This window comes from Rhynchophorus ferrugineus, unplaced genomic scaffold (genome assembly GCF_030347505.1).
Source record: "Rhynchophorus ferrugineus isolate W39M unplaced genomic scaffold, kcgeb_rfMv2 rfM4, whole genome shotgun sequence".
NCBI lineage: Eukaryota > Metazoa > Arthropoda > Insecta > Coleoptera > Curculionidae > Rhynchophorus > Rhynchophorus ferrugineus.
In genome coordinates, this window is record NW_027472583.1 from 23,371,489 (window position 1) to 23,392,723 (window position 21,235).

Consider the following 21,235-nt stretch of genomic DNA (forward strand, 5'->3'; position numbering starts at 1 on the left):
GCAAGATAATCCGTCATGAATTTTGATTCATTCAGTTTATCATATGTCACGATTAAAAATAACAGACGTCAGAATGGTGTTTGTCCCTCGTTTGTTTTTGATCGTTTGAAGTCGGTTTTGTGATTGTGTGGTGAAAATGTCGACTTTTATTGAACAAGAGCAACAGTATAACGATGATTATGACGACGAGCCTCGCTTTCAAAAAAGGATTACCTGTAGAACTGTATTCTGTAGTAAAATTGTTAAAGGTGTCTTGGTAGCTTTAGTGATTGCTATTATATGTCCACTGTTGGCTTATCATCTAGCTATATCCAGGTATGATATGTATATATAAACCTGTGCAAGTTTTATTATAATGTTTTGCAAATGATAACTTGATACAAATTTACTATTTGTTCTAATGTCTAAACCAATAAAAACAGTTTGAGGATGGGTTTAGAGCTTTAAACCGAGGACACCATCAGGGGGTTTAACATTGAAATAGACTGTATGTAACAACGCTGAGATTATATATGGAACATTTTAAGCTGACTAACACTAAAAATCCGTTTCGATTACCGCTTTTATTAAATTAAATATGTTCTGTTTAGTTTAACTCTTTACTGATCAACAATGGTGCACTATAAAGTCATTTTAATACGGCCAGGACAAATATTTGCGACAAAAAGATATAAATATAAATATATCACTAGAGGCCCAATTCAATGGTAGGTTACATTGGAAACGCCAACGTCACGCAAAACGATCAGATTTAAAAGGGAACAATAGGCTATATGATTAATAAATAGTAATAAAGAATCACAAGAAATAGGATTTATGGTATTAATATACTATAGACTAGCGACCCGCCTCGGCTTCGCACGGGTGCAATGCTGATACTAGATTAAATACACTACAGAAAAAATATGAACGTTGTATATAAAAACATAGCGGCCCGCTCCGACTTTGCACGGGCATAAAATATATATGCCTATGTCACTCAATGAAAACATGATTAAAATCGATCCAGTATTTTTGGTTCATTCATTACTGCCCTTGGCCTGCACGCATTAAATTTGGAGTAAAACAATTCCTCTTCCCCTATACTTACTATGAAGATTTCCTGCTATCTTTGGAATATCTAAATTCATACAATTTTTATTACATTACACATTTTTAAACGCAAATTTTAAATTTGTAATATCTCTGAAAGTATTTGTTTAATTTACATGCTGTAAGGAACCATATTGATCTATATTAATTGCACACTGTATTTAAGGTACTTAATTCGATAAGGATTAATGCCTTATTGCTTAAAATAGCTTCGTAAATAAGCCATTTTAAACAATAAAAATGGTTAATGTGGGTTATCCCTAAAAGATAAACATATACCATCGCGGACATTTTTGTAGACCTTTTTATGGTGTACAATACTGTAGTACATTAATTTGATCTAACTCGTAGGGTTAGGCAGCGTTTTTGCTAATTGCTAAATAAGCCTTAAAAAATAGGGTAATTTACGACATCACGTTAGAAACCTCTAAAATTAGCAATGTTGCCTTAGTATATTATGCATGTATTATACATATAAACCTTCCTCTTGAATCACTCTATCTACTGAAAAAAACCGCATCAAAATCTGTTGCGTAGTTTTAAAGATTTAAGCGCACATAGGGATATAGGGACAGAAAAGGCGACTTTGTTTTATACTATGTAATGATAATGATATATATATTTATTTTAAATTAAAGATGTTATTCTTAATTCATAATAGAGTCTATTTGGATTTCTATTATTATTATTAGGTGGAAATATGGGGTTGAACTAAGTCATCAAACAGATTAGTAATTCAACGCAACCAATACAGAGTTTTTCGATTAATTAACTATGATGATCGAACGACAGAATGAGCTCAAAGTCACATGGTTATCATTATTAGGTTATTCAAGAGTTAGCTGTGAAACATGAAAAGAAGCTTGCTGAATTACATTATCGTGGAAACTATATGAGTATTATAAAATGCATAGGAAATCAGAAGATTGAAGCGAACCAAATAACACGAACTTGTATAGAGTCTATAAGTTGATTTTAACTTAAGCTAATCTAATTTTTATTTGGGAACTGATATAATATATTTATTGGGCAGTCATTTTATATAACTTTTTAAAAAATTTACTAAATGTGGAAAGTTTGTTTGATGCATCATAGCTTTATTGTTAAATTCTTTGAGATTTTTTAGAATTTTATACTTCAATGTAATTTGATATTAGTTATCTAAAAAACTCAGATCAGATTTTGTAGTATTGATTCGTATTAATTTCAATAAAAACAGAATAATTCGACGAAAGTAATCCATTATATTTGGTTTGAGGTGACGAACTAATTTCAACTAGGGTTATTAATTTTAATCATCGTGATGATGGTAGTCTTGATAAAGTAATAAGTTCTTATGTCGCAATTAGTGGTTGTTTTTCTTTAACCCAGATATGCCTGACACTGTTTCAACCAAGTTTTTTTTGAATTTTTGAAATATTGGAGCAAATCACAAATATTTTACATTAGACTAAAAAAAATTCTAGCAAAAAATGGGTTAGGCATTTGCGCATACTAAATAATTTAAATATTAATAAATAATATTAAAATAACAAGGGTGAAACAGTATTTATTTTTATAAAAAAATTCTATTATAAAAATATTATTAAATACGTAATAATACCTAAAAAAATATTTAGATGTATGGTACTCCACGAAACACCTTACGTGCTATACCACTTCACATTTGATGCAGGTAATGGCCTTATGACACTCTGCAACGCGTTGGTTTTTCTTGTGTGCCTACAAGGTGACTGATGCTGTCAAATGTCAAATCTAAATTTTGTAGAGAAGAAGGCTTTGGTCTTTTATGGCTGTTTCCAGATGAATTCGTTTCGTGAACGTGAACAGATATTGGAAAATACCATTATTTACCACTGACCGAAGTCCGGCTCCGAAATGCTGATATTTTTTTCGCTCCGATCGACTCCGTCCATGTATTTATTATAAAAATTATTAGCTGTGATTCCTCAACATTTACTCGTTTTTTTATGCACATGACTAATTGGATATTGTATGCAGTGGCTGTTTTTCCGCTGAATTGGAAATCACATTCACAATACTGTTGCCGTCCCATGGGGTTATTATTGTGAAACGCTTATTTGTCGATCGAAAGTCCCAACTGCTTTATTTCCTCAGTATTTATATCAGCTTTTCTGTTTCTTCTAAGAGCATATAGATTGGTATATCGGAGCAACATTGATATGATTTCGTCATCACGTCATAAAAATATCACGAACCGTTGGTGAATTTTCGTTTGCTGCAGAAAAATGTAGTGCCCATGTTGGTAAAAATATTTCTTTGGTGTGTATCATAACTTTCATTATTTTGTTGGTTTTCTTCGTTCCGTGGTTCTAAAATTTTTGCTTCCGCTAACAACTGGGAGGCAGGTAAATTACTACTATCATTATTTTCTTATAGCTCAGTCAAAAGCTCAGTGAGGGTTAAACCACTAAAATAAAATGCAAATGACATAAATGAAAAATAATTCAAAAATATATGTACCTACAATAGTTTTGTATTTTATAAGTAACTAAGTCTACTGTACGTTTAAACGTATAGTAGACATTAGCGCCCAGTAGAAAATGCCAGAAATCATTATACCAGAAATTAAAAAAAAAAGTAATTTCTTCAAAACAATTCACATCAGAACTGGTTTGCGAAGAATGCAAGTACTAAACAGCTGTTTTTAGAACAAGCATCAAGTGGCACCATGTAACAGTTAGTACTTTTCGACATAGAATACGGTGGAATATATATCTGTACAATGTTTGTTAAAACGAACAGTAGACACAACAGATCAATTGAAAAGTATCCGGCCTGAGACATAGATGAACCACAGTATCCTCCTGATCTGGCCCCCAGCGACTATTTTCTGTTCTCAGATCTCAAAAGAATGCTCGCTGGGTAGAAATTTTCGTCGAAAGAAGAAGTGATCGCCGAAACTGAGGCCTCTTTTGAAGCAATGGACCAATCACACCACAAGAATGGTATCGAAAAGTTGTAGGGTTGCTATAATCACTGTATCACCCTTGAAGGGAATTATGTTGAATAAAAAAACTACTTTTTCAAAAAAATGTTTTACTTTGGTAGACTGGGGACTTTTCAATTAAACTGTTATATGGGTTAATGTTATCACACCAACGCTCAAATGGGATCAGATAGACACAGCTATTTTGTTATTTTATCTGTGCACATCTCAAATAATTGATGTTTTAACTATGAGTTGAGAAAAAAGGTATTTCGAGTTTTGGTATGTTTTTCAAAATGTGCTTATTAATGCTATTTGTAATAAACCACTTGCAATACGTTTAGTCAGATGAAAAGAGCTCTATCTGTGCCATGACTTTTCCAGATTAAAATAGATGATTAAGATGATTCGTATTTCCATATACTGTAAAACATTAGATCATTCAAGCTATTAGTCAAAAAACAAAACAGATTAGACCCAAAGTCAAGCAACTGTACTGGTTAGCCAGAAGATCTAGACTTATGGGGTGCAAATATGAAGTTGCACTAGAACATGAAACTAATTAGTAATCCAACGTACCCAAAACAAGAGATGCAACCAACGAAGAGATACACGATGACCTAGAAATTTAATTGATATACAAAGTGTAATGTTTTACTTTGGTAGATTGGGGACTTTTCAATTAAACTGTTATATGGGTTAATGTTATCACACCAACGCTCAAATGGGATCAGATAGACACAGCTATTTTGTTATTTTATCTGTGCACATCTCAAATAATTGATGTTTTAACTATGAGTTGAGAAAAAAGGTATTTCGAGTTTTGGTATGTTTTTCAAAATGTGCTTATTAATGCTATTTGTAATAAACCACTTGCAATACGTTTAGTCAGATGAAAAGAGCTCTATCTGTGCCATGACTTTTCCAGATTAAAATAGATGATTAAGATGATTCGTATTTCCATATACTGTAAAACATTAGATCATTCGAACACCTCAAATTTATTATAATTTGAATTTAACAGCCACTGAAATATTTATTGTATCCTTTTAAGGTGAGGGTAACCTAGTGAAATTATTTTTAAAGGAACTTTGATCGATTTTACGAAAATAGTTTTTCTGAGTGTAATAAAATGAAAATATTATTTAAAATTTTATCTATGGAAATATTTCATGCTCCATGTTTAATGACTGTAATGATAATTTTTTAGATCCATCACCCAGGATGAAGACGAATTAAGTTATTCGTGTCTTGTGCAGCAGGAATATCGAATATCGTGTGGACCGGTCGGAATAAGTGCTGAAGATTGTGTAAATATTTTCTGTTGCTTTAATGAAACAACCGAACAATGCCATCATTATTTGCCTTCCAAGTAAGTATTCATTTATTATATTAATGATATCTAGAATAATAATGAAAATGGCTTTCTTTTTAAACAATGAAAAATTAAATAATTTTGAGGGATTTTTGATTATTCCGAAATTTATGAATATTGTATCGAAACTTTCTTGAATACCATATACTTAACGCTTTACAATGTTTTATTAAGTATATGGACCTGATATATGGAATTCATGATTTCGATATAATTATTAAAATGCATTTACACCTAAACATTTTTCCAATTTATTTAAACCAATTGCAGTCTGATACTGAACAAAATTAATTATTTGTCACTATTAATAAGGTATCTAGAAACGATATTTCTGTGCTATGAAATGACTGTTCTATGAAACTTATGTGTAAATTCGGTCTGAAACATGACAGCCAGTACAGTATTGATACGAAAATAAAATGATTTTTCTGAATTTTTATCATAACAGGTTCGAGATAATTTGATTTACAATCAGGTCATGTATTTCTTTCCTATCTTTTAGCTTACCAATAGAACTTTACTACTGCCCGTGGAGGTATGCAGGAGAACATGAGGCAGTCTTTAATGTTGAGGTGAATTTTTTGATAAGTCGCAGGGTTAACAAGTATAAGTTTAGTATATACGAGTAGATAGATAGCAATTTACATGAGACTCATCAGGTGATAATGGGTCCAGCAGTAGTTCATTTTCTGATGAGGTTTTTGAGCCGGACGACATTGCACTTGAACGATATGGACGCCGACGTCATATGGTTCCAGCAGGAGGCTGTTACATGTCATATAGCGAATGCCACGATGCCAAAATTTATTATTCCGTTAGACTTTCCTTATGGGGTTTCCAAAAATTATAGTTCGATTTCGATAAGCCACAATCACCCGATGATCTTAAAGTTAACTTAGTTAATTTTACCATAATGACAATGGCCTCCAAAATTTCAAGAAAATATCGACTAAAATAATAGAGTGTTTAGAACTTTTGTTAGTCCATCGTCTACTACATTAAAAGAGTGTTTAGAATATTTGAATCTCCAGTGACACTCTGTATACACGGGCAGTAGCAGTTTAAAGTTAAAACAATTGAACACTTATATCCTCATAATTAATTTACAATCGTTATTCTTATTAAATTCACTCTAGTTTTTATTTTCACCTTTATTTTTTTGTTGTTATGATAAATCTTTTACTTATTTCTGAGTGTGAATTAAAAATTATTAGTAATTTTTTTTTAGGTACTATTATGAGACCGCCAACTCTGAAACTGAATATTTATATACCTTTACAAAAATAGTAAAACATGCTTCAGTTGATATCATTACAGATCTTAGATTTACCAAGAGTGAAGAAGGACAGAAACTTTCTTTAGTACTGGAAGATGCTAACCAAGTCAGCAGTCTAGCTAGTGGAGTTAGTAACGGAGAATTAAATAATTTTAAGATCACTTACTCAAACAGCAAATTGATTTTGGATGTTCGAGGTAATTTATTGGTTTGAGGTATTACTCTAGCATGTGTATTAAGTAAGATTGCTTTTTTCAAATGATATATACAAATGATATTTAGCATAGCGGCCTTCAAAAGAGGCGTCAAATTGCGTTATATTCTCTTTAATAGGAAACTCTTTTTGAATTAATTAAAGTATTACTTCTTGTTATATTATTATAGATTTTAGGTTCCTAATTTTCTATATTGGACTGGTTGGTACTTGATTGATTTCTTATATTAGTTCTACAATTTTTTTCCCAATTTTGGAATGGGAAGAAAATGGTTTACTATAAAAAATGTAGTTCTTTAGTTTATTATTATTTAATTATTGTATTAGTTAGTATTAATTAATTGTATTAGTTGCAGTGCGATGAATCTGCGTCGAAAATTGTAATTTTCATTCTAAAGGATTCAATAAAACTTACAGAACATTTAAGGTATTTCTAGGTTTAGTTTACTTCAATATTCATTGTTATTGTGATATTATAGGCATTATAACGAAATATTAAATAGTTAATGAAACATATGGATAAGTAATTAGTAACACGATTGGTTCAATAGAGGTCGTTAGAGATTTGTAGTAATAGTCTCATATGGTTTTAGTAGATTATAATATACTGCACATAACACTTCGGTGTCCATATGGATGGCTCTTTTGGACTAATCAAAGACTTTTGCTTGTGAGAATATAGATGCAGATATATATTTTATTGTTAGTCACAATACTAATACCTTCTTGTCTTGTCTTGTTCAGCAAGCAAGGAAGCTGCAATATTTCAACTGTACTACCTACTCTGTAGCTCCTATAAAACATGATCGAATTGAACAGATTCGACGCAACGATGAAAGTCCTGAATTATTCGCAGAACGTTTAGCTAACGTATTCCAACCGAGATGATATAAAATCTACGATAAATATAAATCCTGTTTATCAGCCCGATTTATCTGATATATATTCAATGCGTGTTTGAGACAGGCATATTCTGGAAGGTTTTAAGGCTACTCGAATAATTATGCTTAAAAAACCTGACAAACCGACAGACTCGGATCTTACAGGCCTACTTCGCTGCTACCTGCGATATAAAATTATTAGAGAAACTGCTGTTAAACAGTACTAAAGCTGGTATTGATAGAAATACCAGTTTTGCAGTTTACCTGACCTCTCGCAATATCACCAAGTGCACAGACTAACAGCGGTTGTTGAAAAGGCATTTGCAGAAAAGAAAAACTGACCTTTATTATCCCTAGGCGTCTAACGAGCTATTAGTCAAAAAACAAAACAGATTAGACCCAAAGTCAAGCAACTGTACTGGTTAGCCAGAAGATCTAGACTTATGGGGTGCAAATATGAAGTTGCACTAGAACATAAAACTAATTAGTAATCCAACGCACCCAAAACAAGAGATGCAACCAACGAAGAGATGCACGATGACCTAGAAATTTAATTGATGTACAAAGTACAGAACAACATACATTCAGAGAATCAGAGTATTGAAGCGAACTAAATCACACCAACATATTTAGAGTATAATTGTATTCTTAACTTTAGCTTAAGAGGATTAGTTTTATTTTAATCGGGAAATACATACTGATGTATTATTCCTTTGTTTGCGTGTTAATGTAAGTACAAAAGAACAGTGGTAATGAAATAATTTGTAAATTAAGATTGTACTAAGTATAACTAATGTAATGTAATGTAACCATTACATTGTATCAATTTATTTAAACTAATAGGAATCTCATTCTGAACCAAATTAATTATTTATCGCTATAAATAATATATTTAGAAACGATATTTATGTCTGAAACCTGACAAATGACCTTTCGGAATTTTTGATTTGTAAATTAAGAATGTACTAAGCATATTTAATGTAAGATATAGTTAATAAAAATTATTTTAAATGTGTTTGATGGAATTTTAGATAGATTTCTTCAGATTAAATTTTCAGCATTATACTATTAGCGTCTCTATACAGTGGATAACTTGGAAATAGGAATAACTTTTTATGCACAGAAAGATCAAAACCATCAAATTTACTTGATAGGCTAGGCTTCTAAACAGTTGCTTATACTGTTCCTTTGCTTTCTCTTCGAATATTCATGTCTCATCTAATTTTAATTTTAATTTTTCATTTCGTTTTATACTTGACACTTATTTTAATCAGTAGATACTGTTAATCAAAATACATGCAACTCCCTAACGTTATTAATATCAGTTTTTTTTCTAGTCTTCCAAATAACAGTTGAATTCAATTTTTGAAAAGACGTTATTGTGGTGAAAGAACAAAGTTATCTTACTCTGTTTTGATTACAGTAATATTTCTATTAATTGCGACCATTAAAACTCAAAATCGAATTATTTGCATGTGATAATATTGTATTTTTAGATAAGGACAATGATGTTATATTCAATACCGCCAACGGTGCCTTGATCGCATCAAAATATTTTTGGGAATGGTCCTTCCAGTTTTCGAATCACACGTTGTTTGGTTTAGGCCAAAATGTAATTAGGTTGGCTGGCAATGAAACAATTAAAAAGGTGATATACAAGAATCGGAATGATCATAGTACTCAACCAGTTATTTGGACGTATAATAAAAATAAATTCTATGGTGTGTATATATTAATTTTCTTACGGTATTCTATAGATAACACAAAATTTTTAGGATTTCTTGTTAAAAACAATGGCCCTGTGGAAATCACTGTTTTACCATCTAACATAGTCATCGTGAGAAGTTTAACAAGTAACCGATTTGAAGTTGAAATAACACAAGGTTCAACGCCGAAAGACCTATATGAAAACCAAATTGGTAATTTTGTTCCAAGTCCACTGTGGGCCTTGGGTACTCATAATTGTAGGTGAGAAATAATTAATTGTTAAATATCTGTTTGATATATTTAATAAATAACTTTGATAATAACAGTAAGCTTTACAAGAAGTCTCGTGGAGATGTGGTAGTGTGCTAACTTATACATGGCATAGTCCGTTCAATAAAGTGAACTCACGTCATCCAAATTCATGATGTCAAAACGTTGCAATATTGCCGCATCAACTCTCAGAGTTCATATTGTACATTTAATGCAGATATTATCGAAGGATTTAAAAATACAATTAGTTATACGGTTATAATTGTTTTTAGGTTAGCGTTGTTTTCTTTACATTTACATTCAAGTCTATTCCACTCAGCCTATTTTAAGCAGGTTTTTTTATGTAGTGGTATCCCCTGGAGGCCTAATCCACCTAGTTGACAATTGTATATCCAAGTAGTACATTTTACTTTCATTAGATAGAATATTTACCTTCTACTCTTCGTTCCTATTTCTTTCGTAACGTATTTCCATCTCAACATATTTTAAGACCTGTATATATTTTTTTATAAAATTAGATTTTGCAACTGTATTCTCCCTAATACATTTGCCATATCTGCAAAATAGTTAATAATTTGTTCTCTCCTCATATATTTTAATCAAATTTTTATCTATTTTCTGAATAAGTACACATATATCGGTGCACACGTTTATCATAGAGTTATCCTATATTAAGCATATACTTAGCTTTAGTTGATTCCACTATCATGTGGTTATCTCAGTAATTGTCAGCATTACAATCTCACATCTAGAAAGTTTAATTTAACTATAACGAATTTATTAATTTCCAATATATCACCTGTCGAATCTATATAATATGATTGCATCAATTTTTTTCTGTAGAAAGTGCGGTGGTGTTCATACAAACTTAAAACGTTGTTTACATGTTACTCGTTGTATTTCTGTAGCAATAATTCTTACCACAACCTTTTAGCAATTCAATCAACATAGATTGAGTATGCTGTGGGGAAGAAACTTTAGACTTGCAGTAACACTAACTCAGCGCCAGGAATAAAAAGAAAATATATATCCAATTAATTATTAATACATTAGGATTAAGAAAACCTATTCAAATGCTGTTCTAACGTTTGACTTTTTCCGTCAACTTTTATTATCTTTATTATTTTTTTAAATCTTGCCTTGTCCGAATCAGTGTTCCATTTTGAAATATTCACATCTCATCTACAAATTGAAATGTCTTTCTTGAAATTATTACATATTTAAAAATTATAGTATTCTAAAGCCACTGTCTGGTAGCTCCAGTAGACTTGATCGTGGTAGTTCAATAAATCCAAATCCGTGGTAATTTAACTCTAAACAGATGTTCTACATTCCCCAAAAAACAGCATATCTCTAAGTTTTCTATGGATACTTTCTAGTCTAACAGTTTTCTCATAATACAGTTTTGAAATAATTGTATTAAGTTATATTTATATTGAAAAACTACTCGCTGTTTTTGTACCTTTCGTATATTTTATCTCTGATGGAGCTAACATCAGATTGATCTTAATTGTCGGTGAATACAAGGTTTAATTGTTTTTTATTTTTTGATATATTTTAGTCGCAGTGCCTATACTGATATTCAAAGCAGTTATAATACGCTAAAAATTCGTAATTTTCAATCATACCAATATTAAGCAGCGATTTGAAATTTAACAAAACAAGCAAAGCTCGAAAACAACGTTTGCCGGTTTGCTTGATGAAGAATTTTGCAGACATTTAACAATTGGACCACTTTTGTAGACTGAATCGATTACCTGTTTAAACATATCAGATATCATATTATCTCTTTTTAACTAGAACAAAATGACAAGATGGCATAGAATATTGTCTGATTTGAAATGAAATTTACAAATTGCGATAGGCAGTTCCTTAATTTTATTTTGAATAGACAATATTTCGAGTAATGTAACATATCTTGTCATACTGGCATACTACATAATGAAACACATATTTTATAAACCATTCTTAGCGTATTTTTGTGGCCTATTTAACTCTATAGTGTATTTTTATAACAGGAAAGGTGACGAGACTGAACTAGCTGATATCTTAGAAATATATGCTGACGTTTCCTTCGATAGTGAATGCATTCATGAAAATTTGTATCTGTCTTTACAAAAAGGCACTAGTTCTGATAACGATACCCAAAACTTAAGGAGCATCCTAAATAACATACGTTCATCCGGTACCAAATTCGTTCTATCATTACAACCGCACGTATGTTATTTCTTACTATTGTTTGCTGATACTTAAAAATATTAATTTTGTAGGTGGTGGCCTTTGATAACAATACTCTTTATAATGAATCTAAAGATATTTTTTATAAAGACAGTTCAGGGGATATTTACCAAGGAAGTTACTTGGGGTTACCTGTGGCTTATCCTGATTACACCCATAAGGACATAAAAGGTTTTGCTGAAAATCTAATTAAATGGATACATGAAAAATTAGGAGAGAAGACTATCAGTGGATTTGTTTTAAGTGAGAATTGGCTTCAGGATGATAGTGTTGATGAAGTATACAACTCCAGCTTCAAATATTATCCAGAAAATATTAATATACAAATGCAGTACACTATACCTTGGAATCTTTCAACTAGTGATGACAGACATGATGTCCACATGGAAATACATAATTCTTATGGTTCTCTTCAATATAACACGTTGAAGGCTGTTGATGTGTCTACTATATCAGCTACTGAAGATATATCGGATTTCTTTATAGCTTCAGCTAGCAAGACTTTTGGTGATAACGAACCAGAAATTTCAGATAACTTCAATACGTCATGGGATTATTTCAAAATGTATTTGGACAAGATTTTGTTCAGCAGTATCACAGGTAAATATTATATTTATTTATCAACTATATTTAATGGCGTATTCTTGTAAAAAAGACCATCAATGGCGAATAACACCGCAATCGACGTACTTACTAAACAGCGCTTTCTGGTACTACTTGTTTAAATCGGTTCAATATCGTTTGGCTGGCACGCGCTTTGGAATGTAGAAGTGCGACAATTGGATCGCTGCTACGTCAACATCCTTCTTTCAGAATCACCGTTTTACTAAAAAGAATTATGGGTATTTTTTTAGTTAATATTATTGTGTAGAAAATCAAAATATAGGGATACATACAGATACGTAATATAAAATATAAATTGCCGACTTAGTTGGCGCAGTGGTAATTGCCGACTTAGTTGGCGCAGTGGTGAAGGCGGCAGGACGGCCTTCCTCAGCATGGTCGTAAATTTATGTCTGTGATTGTTTATAATTATCCTGCAAAATCCGACAAGGAAAATGACCCCAATCAAGTCAACCCGGCTGTATAAAACCGTATGTCTTCTGGAATGATCTGCAAGTTGGTCACTTACGAGTCGGTAGGCTTAATTCCAAAGACCGTGGTTTGGAGTTAGTATAAAGGAAATTGTCTTTGGGCCTCGTTTTATTCGGCTCTCAAAGTCGAGTATACTGCATGTTGCAATTTTTTTTTGAGCGCCTTTGATAAGATATAGGGTCCACCAGCCATTTTTGAAAATGTCTTTAAAAATTACATGACGTATATTGCAGCTAGTTATTCACGATCTGGTAATTTTTGATTATTATTCTTCAAGTTAAGATGTAATGATTCAGATCTAAACATATATAGTATTTGATGAATATGTATTCCATATTCACTGGTGCATTCAATATAAATAGAAACACGACACTATTTCACACATAGCTAAATTATGTTATTTCAATTATCGAATTATGTTCACTCAATTTCAGTTGAAGTTTTTTTCACAAACCGTTTAATCTTTTCGCTGACCTTTATGTACTTAGCCACCCTGGGGATGTTCTTCCTAGGGGAAATTCTAGCCTAATGCTCATGGATATTCTGAACAATTATATACAAGTTTTTGAAACTCTATAATACTATTTTCTACAGTTATCTTATATTAATTATATACTGTTCTTTATTTGGTTCCACTTCTCATCATCCTGTCCTGGTAATTATCAGTATTGTATTATAATCCCTCATCTCGAAAGTTTCGATCAGTCACCGTTATATTAAATTTTGATTATTTATTGATTTTGATATTTTGATTTTGATTTATTGCCTGTTTTGTATCTAGAAATTTTCTTTTCGATAAATTCAACATTTTATTGTATTTGTTTATTTTCTGAGTTATTTTAGACAAAATGTTTATAGAAATATTAAGTTGTAACTGTAATACGTTAAAAATATTACTTGGACGTTAAAAATATTAATATCATCAAATATTACTTATCGTTATGCAGCAACCTAATATTTAATAGTATCTATATCTACCCCTCTAACATAATTTACCGCTGGATATGATCCACATTATCTCTGTTATTGATCTCTGTTACTTATTATCACACATTATCATTATCATTATTCCTCTTCGAAGTAACCGATTAGACAACCTGTTTCAGATTATTTAATTGCTTTGGCATTTTCAGTCAGTGTAATTACAAATATTGAACAGCCATTAGAAGTGTATCAAAACAAGTGCTAAAATAATGTTTGTCGATTTATAACTTCTACTTATTATCATTAATGTTTTGAATAATTTTACAAACATATGCCAGCAGTGTCGACAACAGTGAGTAGTAACACAAATTGAATTTTATAGACTGGTTGTGTTACACGCTCCGACACATCAGACAGTATTTTGTTCAATTTCTAAGAAAATGTAATAAATGTAAATCTACTGCTTTTCAGCGTAGCGATGGACACAGTTAAGATAATTTTTTTTACAGATCTGATTTTGGCAATTATATATTATTGTAATATCTAGGGCTTTAACTTCTTTTAGTTGATATGTATTAGAAAAGCCATTTAAACCAAGACTAATATCAAACTCATTCCGAAAACTTATGTTGCCAATTCCTTTCTAAGGCTCCTAGCCTTAGACATTCTGACCTAATAGCCGAGTACGTTTGCTCAGGTACTGTTCATTATGGCGGTGGAGCATGATGACATCAACTGTATGTTCTGGGATACTAACTGCAAGATAGTAATTGATGAATAGAAACTTTAAGTAAAGTACTGGCTTTAGATTGATGACGATAATTATTCCCATTATATGTAATGTTTCGACCAATAAATTGGTCAGTTTGATGTTTATTAAGTAAATTGTTAGACCCAGTGCTTTATTTTCAAGGGCTGGTTAAACATTTGGTGCGGTTCTTGACGTACGTAACATCTACAGTATTGATTTTAATGTTAGGTTCATTTCAAGGTTGTATCCAGATTTGTATATGCAAAATAATAAGAAGACTGGCGATAATAACTAAATTAGCTTTACTAGAATACCTTTAATAACATAATATTCATGATGAAAGTATAATATAAGCCTGGAGAAAAAGTATTTGCAGTTTTTCCTACTAGATGATATGGATAAAGTCGCTTAATCTCACGAATATTTTGTGCAACTCTTTTATTATAAAAATATAATTAATTTAGAATATTCTATATGAAATATATAAATTCTATGAAAGATAAAAAGGTAGCTTCCCCCTCTTTGATATAATAGATTTTTTATATATAGTTTGTTATATATATCTTGTTACCAATGAGGGTTTATCTGGAATGGACCTACTGCTTGACGTGGGTTTCGAACTTCGAAACATCTGATCCTAGTTTTGATTCTAATCTAGATCCTAGTTATTTCTTGTCCGATTTTCCAGTGCTGCCTATATAGATAGATATGAAAAATTAAAAGAGGTTAATGGAAATTAAGGTTTTTAGAAGATCTACAGTGATTATGGTTTTTCTAAATGTTATTACAGATGTTATAGAGATAATTCATTTTAAGTTCTAAAAAAGACGTTTGACTATAATTTGACAATTAATTAATAAAATTTTGAATTTATTTATTTTAGGAGATTATATGGTTGGTTTACCAATTTGTGGAGACACGGACACTTATAACAAAATTCTACACGAATCGCTCTGTATTCGGTGGTACGAAGCAGCAGCAACAATGCCGTATTTTCGAGTGTCATCAGGTAGTCAGTTGTTAATAATACCTGATGAAGTTATTGCATTTTACAATTTTAGGTGATCCTTATCGGGATCCATCTAATTTAAATACCAATTACTCAACTGATCTTGTTAGGAAGATTATCGAGAGGCGCAAAATGCTTCAAGATTATTACTATACGATTATTACTACCAGTTTGCCATTGGTTCGGCCACTATATTTCGACTATTTTAATGATACAGCTACATTTTTCTTGGAGGGGTGTGTATAAATATATATCGGATGAAAACTTCCCAATCTAAGCTCCTTTTCTCATATTTTTATCAATTTTAATTTATATTTATTGTATAATTGTTATAGTAGATTGGGAAGTTTTCAGTTTATTTTTTGTGCTTTTCTGGAGGAGTTTGGAGGCTCTATTATTAACAATACTCGAACTTTTTTAATATCTTTATGTCATATTTTTTTTAAATCGTAAGATATTAATTAAATATCATTAACTGCATAATATTGGAAGAAGTACCAACTAATAATATGGATATCCCATTTTCTGCTCTAACGAGTAACTTTTTCTGAATGATCTAACACAACATAGCCCGTTGTGAATGCTGATTTTGATATTTATGTTTAACCATTTATACACGGTAATTACAAAAACATCTTATATTTTGAATAACAATTATGATTATTAATATAAAAATACTTACTATAACCTCAAAATTTTACAACTGCAGCTTCACTATCGATATCTATGCTATCAAACTGCTGTATATGATATACATTTATCAAAAGAAAATGCGCAGTATCAATATAAACAACTTAAATTAATTGTAAACATTCAATGATTTTAATATTTATCTACATAAAATCACAGTGTCCCATTTACTGTTATTGAATTAATCAGACATTCATTATTTTTATTGTTTTACTTGAAGAAATATACTAGAAAAGCCAATCAAAAAAAGTATGCTTATGTATTGTATCACAATTTTTGGTTTTGGGTTCAACGGTTTAAAATTTTGTTTCCATTTTGATGTCTGTGGTAAAAACGGCATTAAGTTCTAAGACAAAGATTTGGAAAACTTTAATACATTAGATGCGTTTGGTGCCTGCCAATTATTTATTATGGTGCTGAGACCACTCTGCGGATACCTATCTGGCGACAGCAAAGCATACAATTATACGTTCCAGTATTTCTCTTGCGTTATAGTAGGAATATTGAGTGTTAGCGTGCGTGAAGGTTTAACCTGAAGGTGCGTGATGGTTAGTAAGGATAAACCACTAAACGCAGCGAATGTATTAAAGACGGAAAAAGCTGAAATTCTCGAAAACTCTCTTTCAGGCTGTGCTGCAGCTAATGAATCTCCTTTCTTAGCGGTTTGTATATGTGACGAGAAAAATCCAAAAAGAAGGAAAACAATTACCATACGAATATTTAAAATCAGTTGTTTTAACAATCTAGCAGGTTAACACTAGTAACTCATTTGTTTATTCTAATTTTCTACAGTTTTAAATTACAAAGTAGTTATTCTTCCAAGGATAATATATATATATATTTTTTTATATTTTTAAAGCGCACAGAGTTTTATTTATAACTTCATTGAGCTAGATTAAATGGTTTTATTCTCTTCTGACAAAACCATCATTAGCCTCTGTTCATGTTTTCGGGCATAGTCCTTGATACGAAAGGTTATCGACAGCTTCTACCTCAGGTCTTTGTGCTCTGTATGATATTTCTATTATTTTGGAAGGAACAAGCCTTGTTGTTAAAGCAAAAGTTTATTATAAGCTGACAGTGCTGAATATCTACCCAATAACTCTTTGCATAGGTTCTTAAGATGTGGCTTCGACCCGAATTTAATTCAATAATCATTCCAAGACATTTGGCAGTATTTCCAAATGGGATTCCTTGCTCTTCTTTATATACAGGCTTTTGCTTGATTCTTTTGTTGCTAAAATTAATATGTGCTGATTTATTTTGATTCATTTTGATGCGCTATTTTTCTGTCCAGGCTGATTCAATTGTGTTATCTTGTGTTATAAGACAGAATCGGAATCTGGGAAGTATCTGGCAGTTATATAAAACTCTATTATGATTATTGGTCAGGAAGCATTTTAGTCTTATGCTTTAAACCCTTATGCCAAATTTATCGAAAGTTTGATCGGGGTCTAAAAACACACGAATTGCCTGAAAATATAATTTCCGGTCCTTTTAATATCGCGATTTCATTGCTTGGCAGGCAAAAATAAAAATGTATTCTGTGGCTGATTGTACCATGACAATCCTAAGTGTAAAAAGTTAAGGGTTTATTCCAGGAAAGTAATTCACATTGACACCGAAGCGGAATATTTATGGCTATAATATCTTGCTGTACTTATGGAGAGATCAAGGTGTAGTATATTGCGCTACTAAATTCGAACGGTAGTGTTATTGCAGATGTCTGCCGAGCTAGCGTCCTTTGATTGATGTTCGGATCGATACAGCATGGTTTTTCTAGGATACACTTTCGAAATACTAAAGAAATGCGAAAATAGATTTATTATTGGATCGTTACAATTGATTTGTTGTACGAGGCTGGTTCAAATAGGTGTGTTTTCAGAAGTTTAGAGTAGTATGCAGAATTAATAGTATTCTGGGCGTGCAGGAAATCGACGTACAGCACGCCCCAGTTCTAGAATATCGTACAAAGAACCTTACCTGCGGACCAATTCGTCTTCGCTTTGACTGCCCTTCTTTCTTCTTTCTCCACTCTTTAGACGACATTTTGTTTTCGGAAGTGTGATAGTGTACCCATGGGCACCCATGTGCACCCATGTAATGCTAGTTCGCGGTCGACAATCGTGATGCTAATTCCCGATGGTTTCGCGGCCATCCTTGAATGCTTTGGCCCATTTAAACACGGCTTTACTCAGGCACTACCAAACTGGTTTCGCAAACGCACAAAAATGTCCGTCCTTTTAACGCCTTCCCACACTAGAAAATGAATGAAAATACGTTGCGCTATCGCGGTCGGCACTTGAGGTCCACTCATGGTCGTAGTCAAAAAATTATGCTACAATTTTCGTAATGGACCCAGTTATCATACTCAAGTCACGACCTTCAAAACACATATGAGCGCCATCCACCCCTTTTGTTTCCATCACATTTGAATCACCCTCCTATTAAATCAATTCTATCAATATATTTTAATGAAGCAATTTCTCTGAATAAATATCCTTTTAAATCATATTAAATAAAGTTATCATAATAAATTTATATTCATTTATTTTAGTCAATATGCGATTGGAAGTGATATTATCGTAGCGCATCCATTAACATCCGGAAGATGGCGACTTCAAGTGTACCTTCCACCTGAGAGACAAGTCTGGTACGAACTTTGGGGTGGCACTATGTTCATTCCGGAAAAGAAAAATAAGTATATTGTGGAGATTGATATCATCGAAACTGACTGGGTGTCATTTATTGCTCAAGGAACTATCGTTGCTTTGGTAGTAAGTATATTGGTTTGTAAAAAATATTTATTTAGGCATGAAACTATTAACCATTATTATTGTTTCTTAATACTCATTATATTTTATGTTAAGTATTTTGTTGTTACTTTTTGCACGGCAATATGACAACTCATTTAATTCTATATTAAATATTCTCCATTGCTATAAGATTTTTGTCTTTGGTTGTACTGTAAACTAGATTACTAAACATGTCCATTCTTTTGTTATGATTTACCGTTATGTATGACAAAAAAGTTGCAGTGTTTAGTGTGTTATGTCTATCAGTCAAGTATTGAATGGTTGGTTTTCAACTGCCTTCAAGAAAGGAGCAAGGTCTATGTTTGACTGTATTTGTTTTTAATGTATGTTCGCTGATTTCTCCGCCAATTATTTAGACCGATTTTCAAAATCCCTTTGTTATTCGAAAGAGTGCACTTTCGGGGTAGTCCCATTGGGACCAAGTCAGGGTCTGTTGGGGGAAACGAGGAAATTGAATAACGGGGAGAAACCCTCAACTTTCAAAATTATGTACAAATCTTTCACCTACTTTTTTAATTTAAAATAGTCAGATATATGTGTTATTTTAATGATGAAATGTTGTGACGGAAAGTCGATAAAGTAGTTCAGTGTTAAAGTCATTCAGTTTGCTTTTTAAACACTAAGCACATCATATAAGAACTCCAGAGAGGTTCGGGGATATCAAACCTGCTATATTATCTGATCTGCCCTTCTAGTAGACTTACCATCTCCTTCAAATACTTACTTTACACGATATTAATTCGTAGTTCGTACGTAGTTCGTACAGTTCGTACTCTTATACGGATCTAATATCTACTTCCACTTTATTACACCCAACCCGGTGAAACGGCTTGAAGTTTTCCAAAATAAGCTCCTAAAGAGAATTTTAAATGCTCCATAGTTTGTCAGAAATACTCAAATTCACAGGAAACTGTGACCAACTGAGATCAACTGTGAGGCGGTTTCGGGTTAGTGTATTGATAAGCCCAGAGGCAGTCCCGCATTACCCGGTCCAACTTGTCACTCTAGGACAAGTCTCCGCTCAAAGATATGCGTCATGCATTCCACTGCCTGGTTTTAGGTTAGAACAAAAAGAAGTCATATAAGAAGTTGTAGAAATATTTCAGGCAATTGCTTCTACGGTTTAATGGTTAGAGCGTTAGCTCTTACGCGGAGGTCACGCGTTCGATTCTCAACGGAGGCAATCATTTTTTGTGGTTGTAGTTTGGCTAGAATATTTGTCAAATGACATAGATTAGGTAGCGGATCCCGGGGATTGAAGCGTTCCTTACTTTCAATCACTGTTTCTTTATTCCTATTTGTCCTCATACGAGCTGCACATTTACTTGGCTTAGACATTTTAATACTTATTAAAATAACTGCGTATTTTATTGAGTAAATATCTAACACTAAAAAGAGAAAAATACAATATTAAAAAAAATTGAACCGACTTCAAAAAATAAATAAGGAACTCACTAAAAAGTAAAAAACTGGTCAGCACAAATGTCTCTATGACAGCTTTAACCAAATGGCCGCGGCATTTTCTTAGATCTACTGAATGCGCATTAATGAAGAGGACTGTCTCGTCCGCGTACTGCCCGCTTACCAAATTTTTCTTCAGGGGAATGTGCGACATGAATAAATTAAATAATGATAGGCCGAATGGGAAACCGCTTTGACTAATTTAGAAAATAATTTCATTGAGAGTACCGAAGAAATTAGTCCTATAAGAAATTAAGAAAGACGGACATTAAAATGTCATCGTCATAAAACCCACCCACCCAAGCGTGATACATTTTGATTCAGTAAATGGATGATGTTAGCTTTATATCTGTATTGTTTTTGAAATCTTTCAAGTCCACTTGCAACTTTAGAGCCGTCTTTTAGAAAAAAAATCCTTATACATACGTATGTAATGTTAAATGTAACGTGTTAATTAATTAATTAAATTTTAGTTTATTAATTAAA

General features: G+C 32.0%; 1 protein-coding gene across 1 annotated transcript in view; it reads left to right on the plus strand.

Annotated features, from left to right (window-relative positions):
• LOC143195949 (alpha-glucosidase 2) overlaps positions 1–21,235 on the plus strand; it is a 21,631-nt gene continuing 396 nt past the window's right edge. Inside the window, exons 1-10 of the mRNA XM_076403493.1 lie at positions 1–315; positions 5,253–5,414; positions 6,646–6,890; positions 9,285–9,509; positions 9,564–9,756; positions 11,784–11,982; positions 12,036–12,603; positions 15,657–15,782; positions 15,835–16,018; positions 19,030–19,249. Of these exons, the coding sequence (XP_076259608.1) occupies positions 137–315; positions 5,253–5,414; positions 6,646–6,890; positions 9,285–9,509; positions 9,564–9,756; positions 11,784–11,982; positions 12,036–12,603; positions 15,657–15,782; positions 15,835–16,018; positions 19,030–19,249 (2,301 nt within the window). The 5' untranslated portion in view covers positions 1–136. The remainder of the gene's footprint in view (positions 316–5,252; positions 5,415–6,645; positions 6,891–9,284; positions 9,510–9,563; positions 9,757–11,783; positions 11,983–12,035; positions 12,604–15,656; positions 15,783–15,834; positions 16,019–19,029; positions 19,250–21,235) is intronic.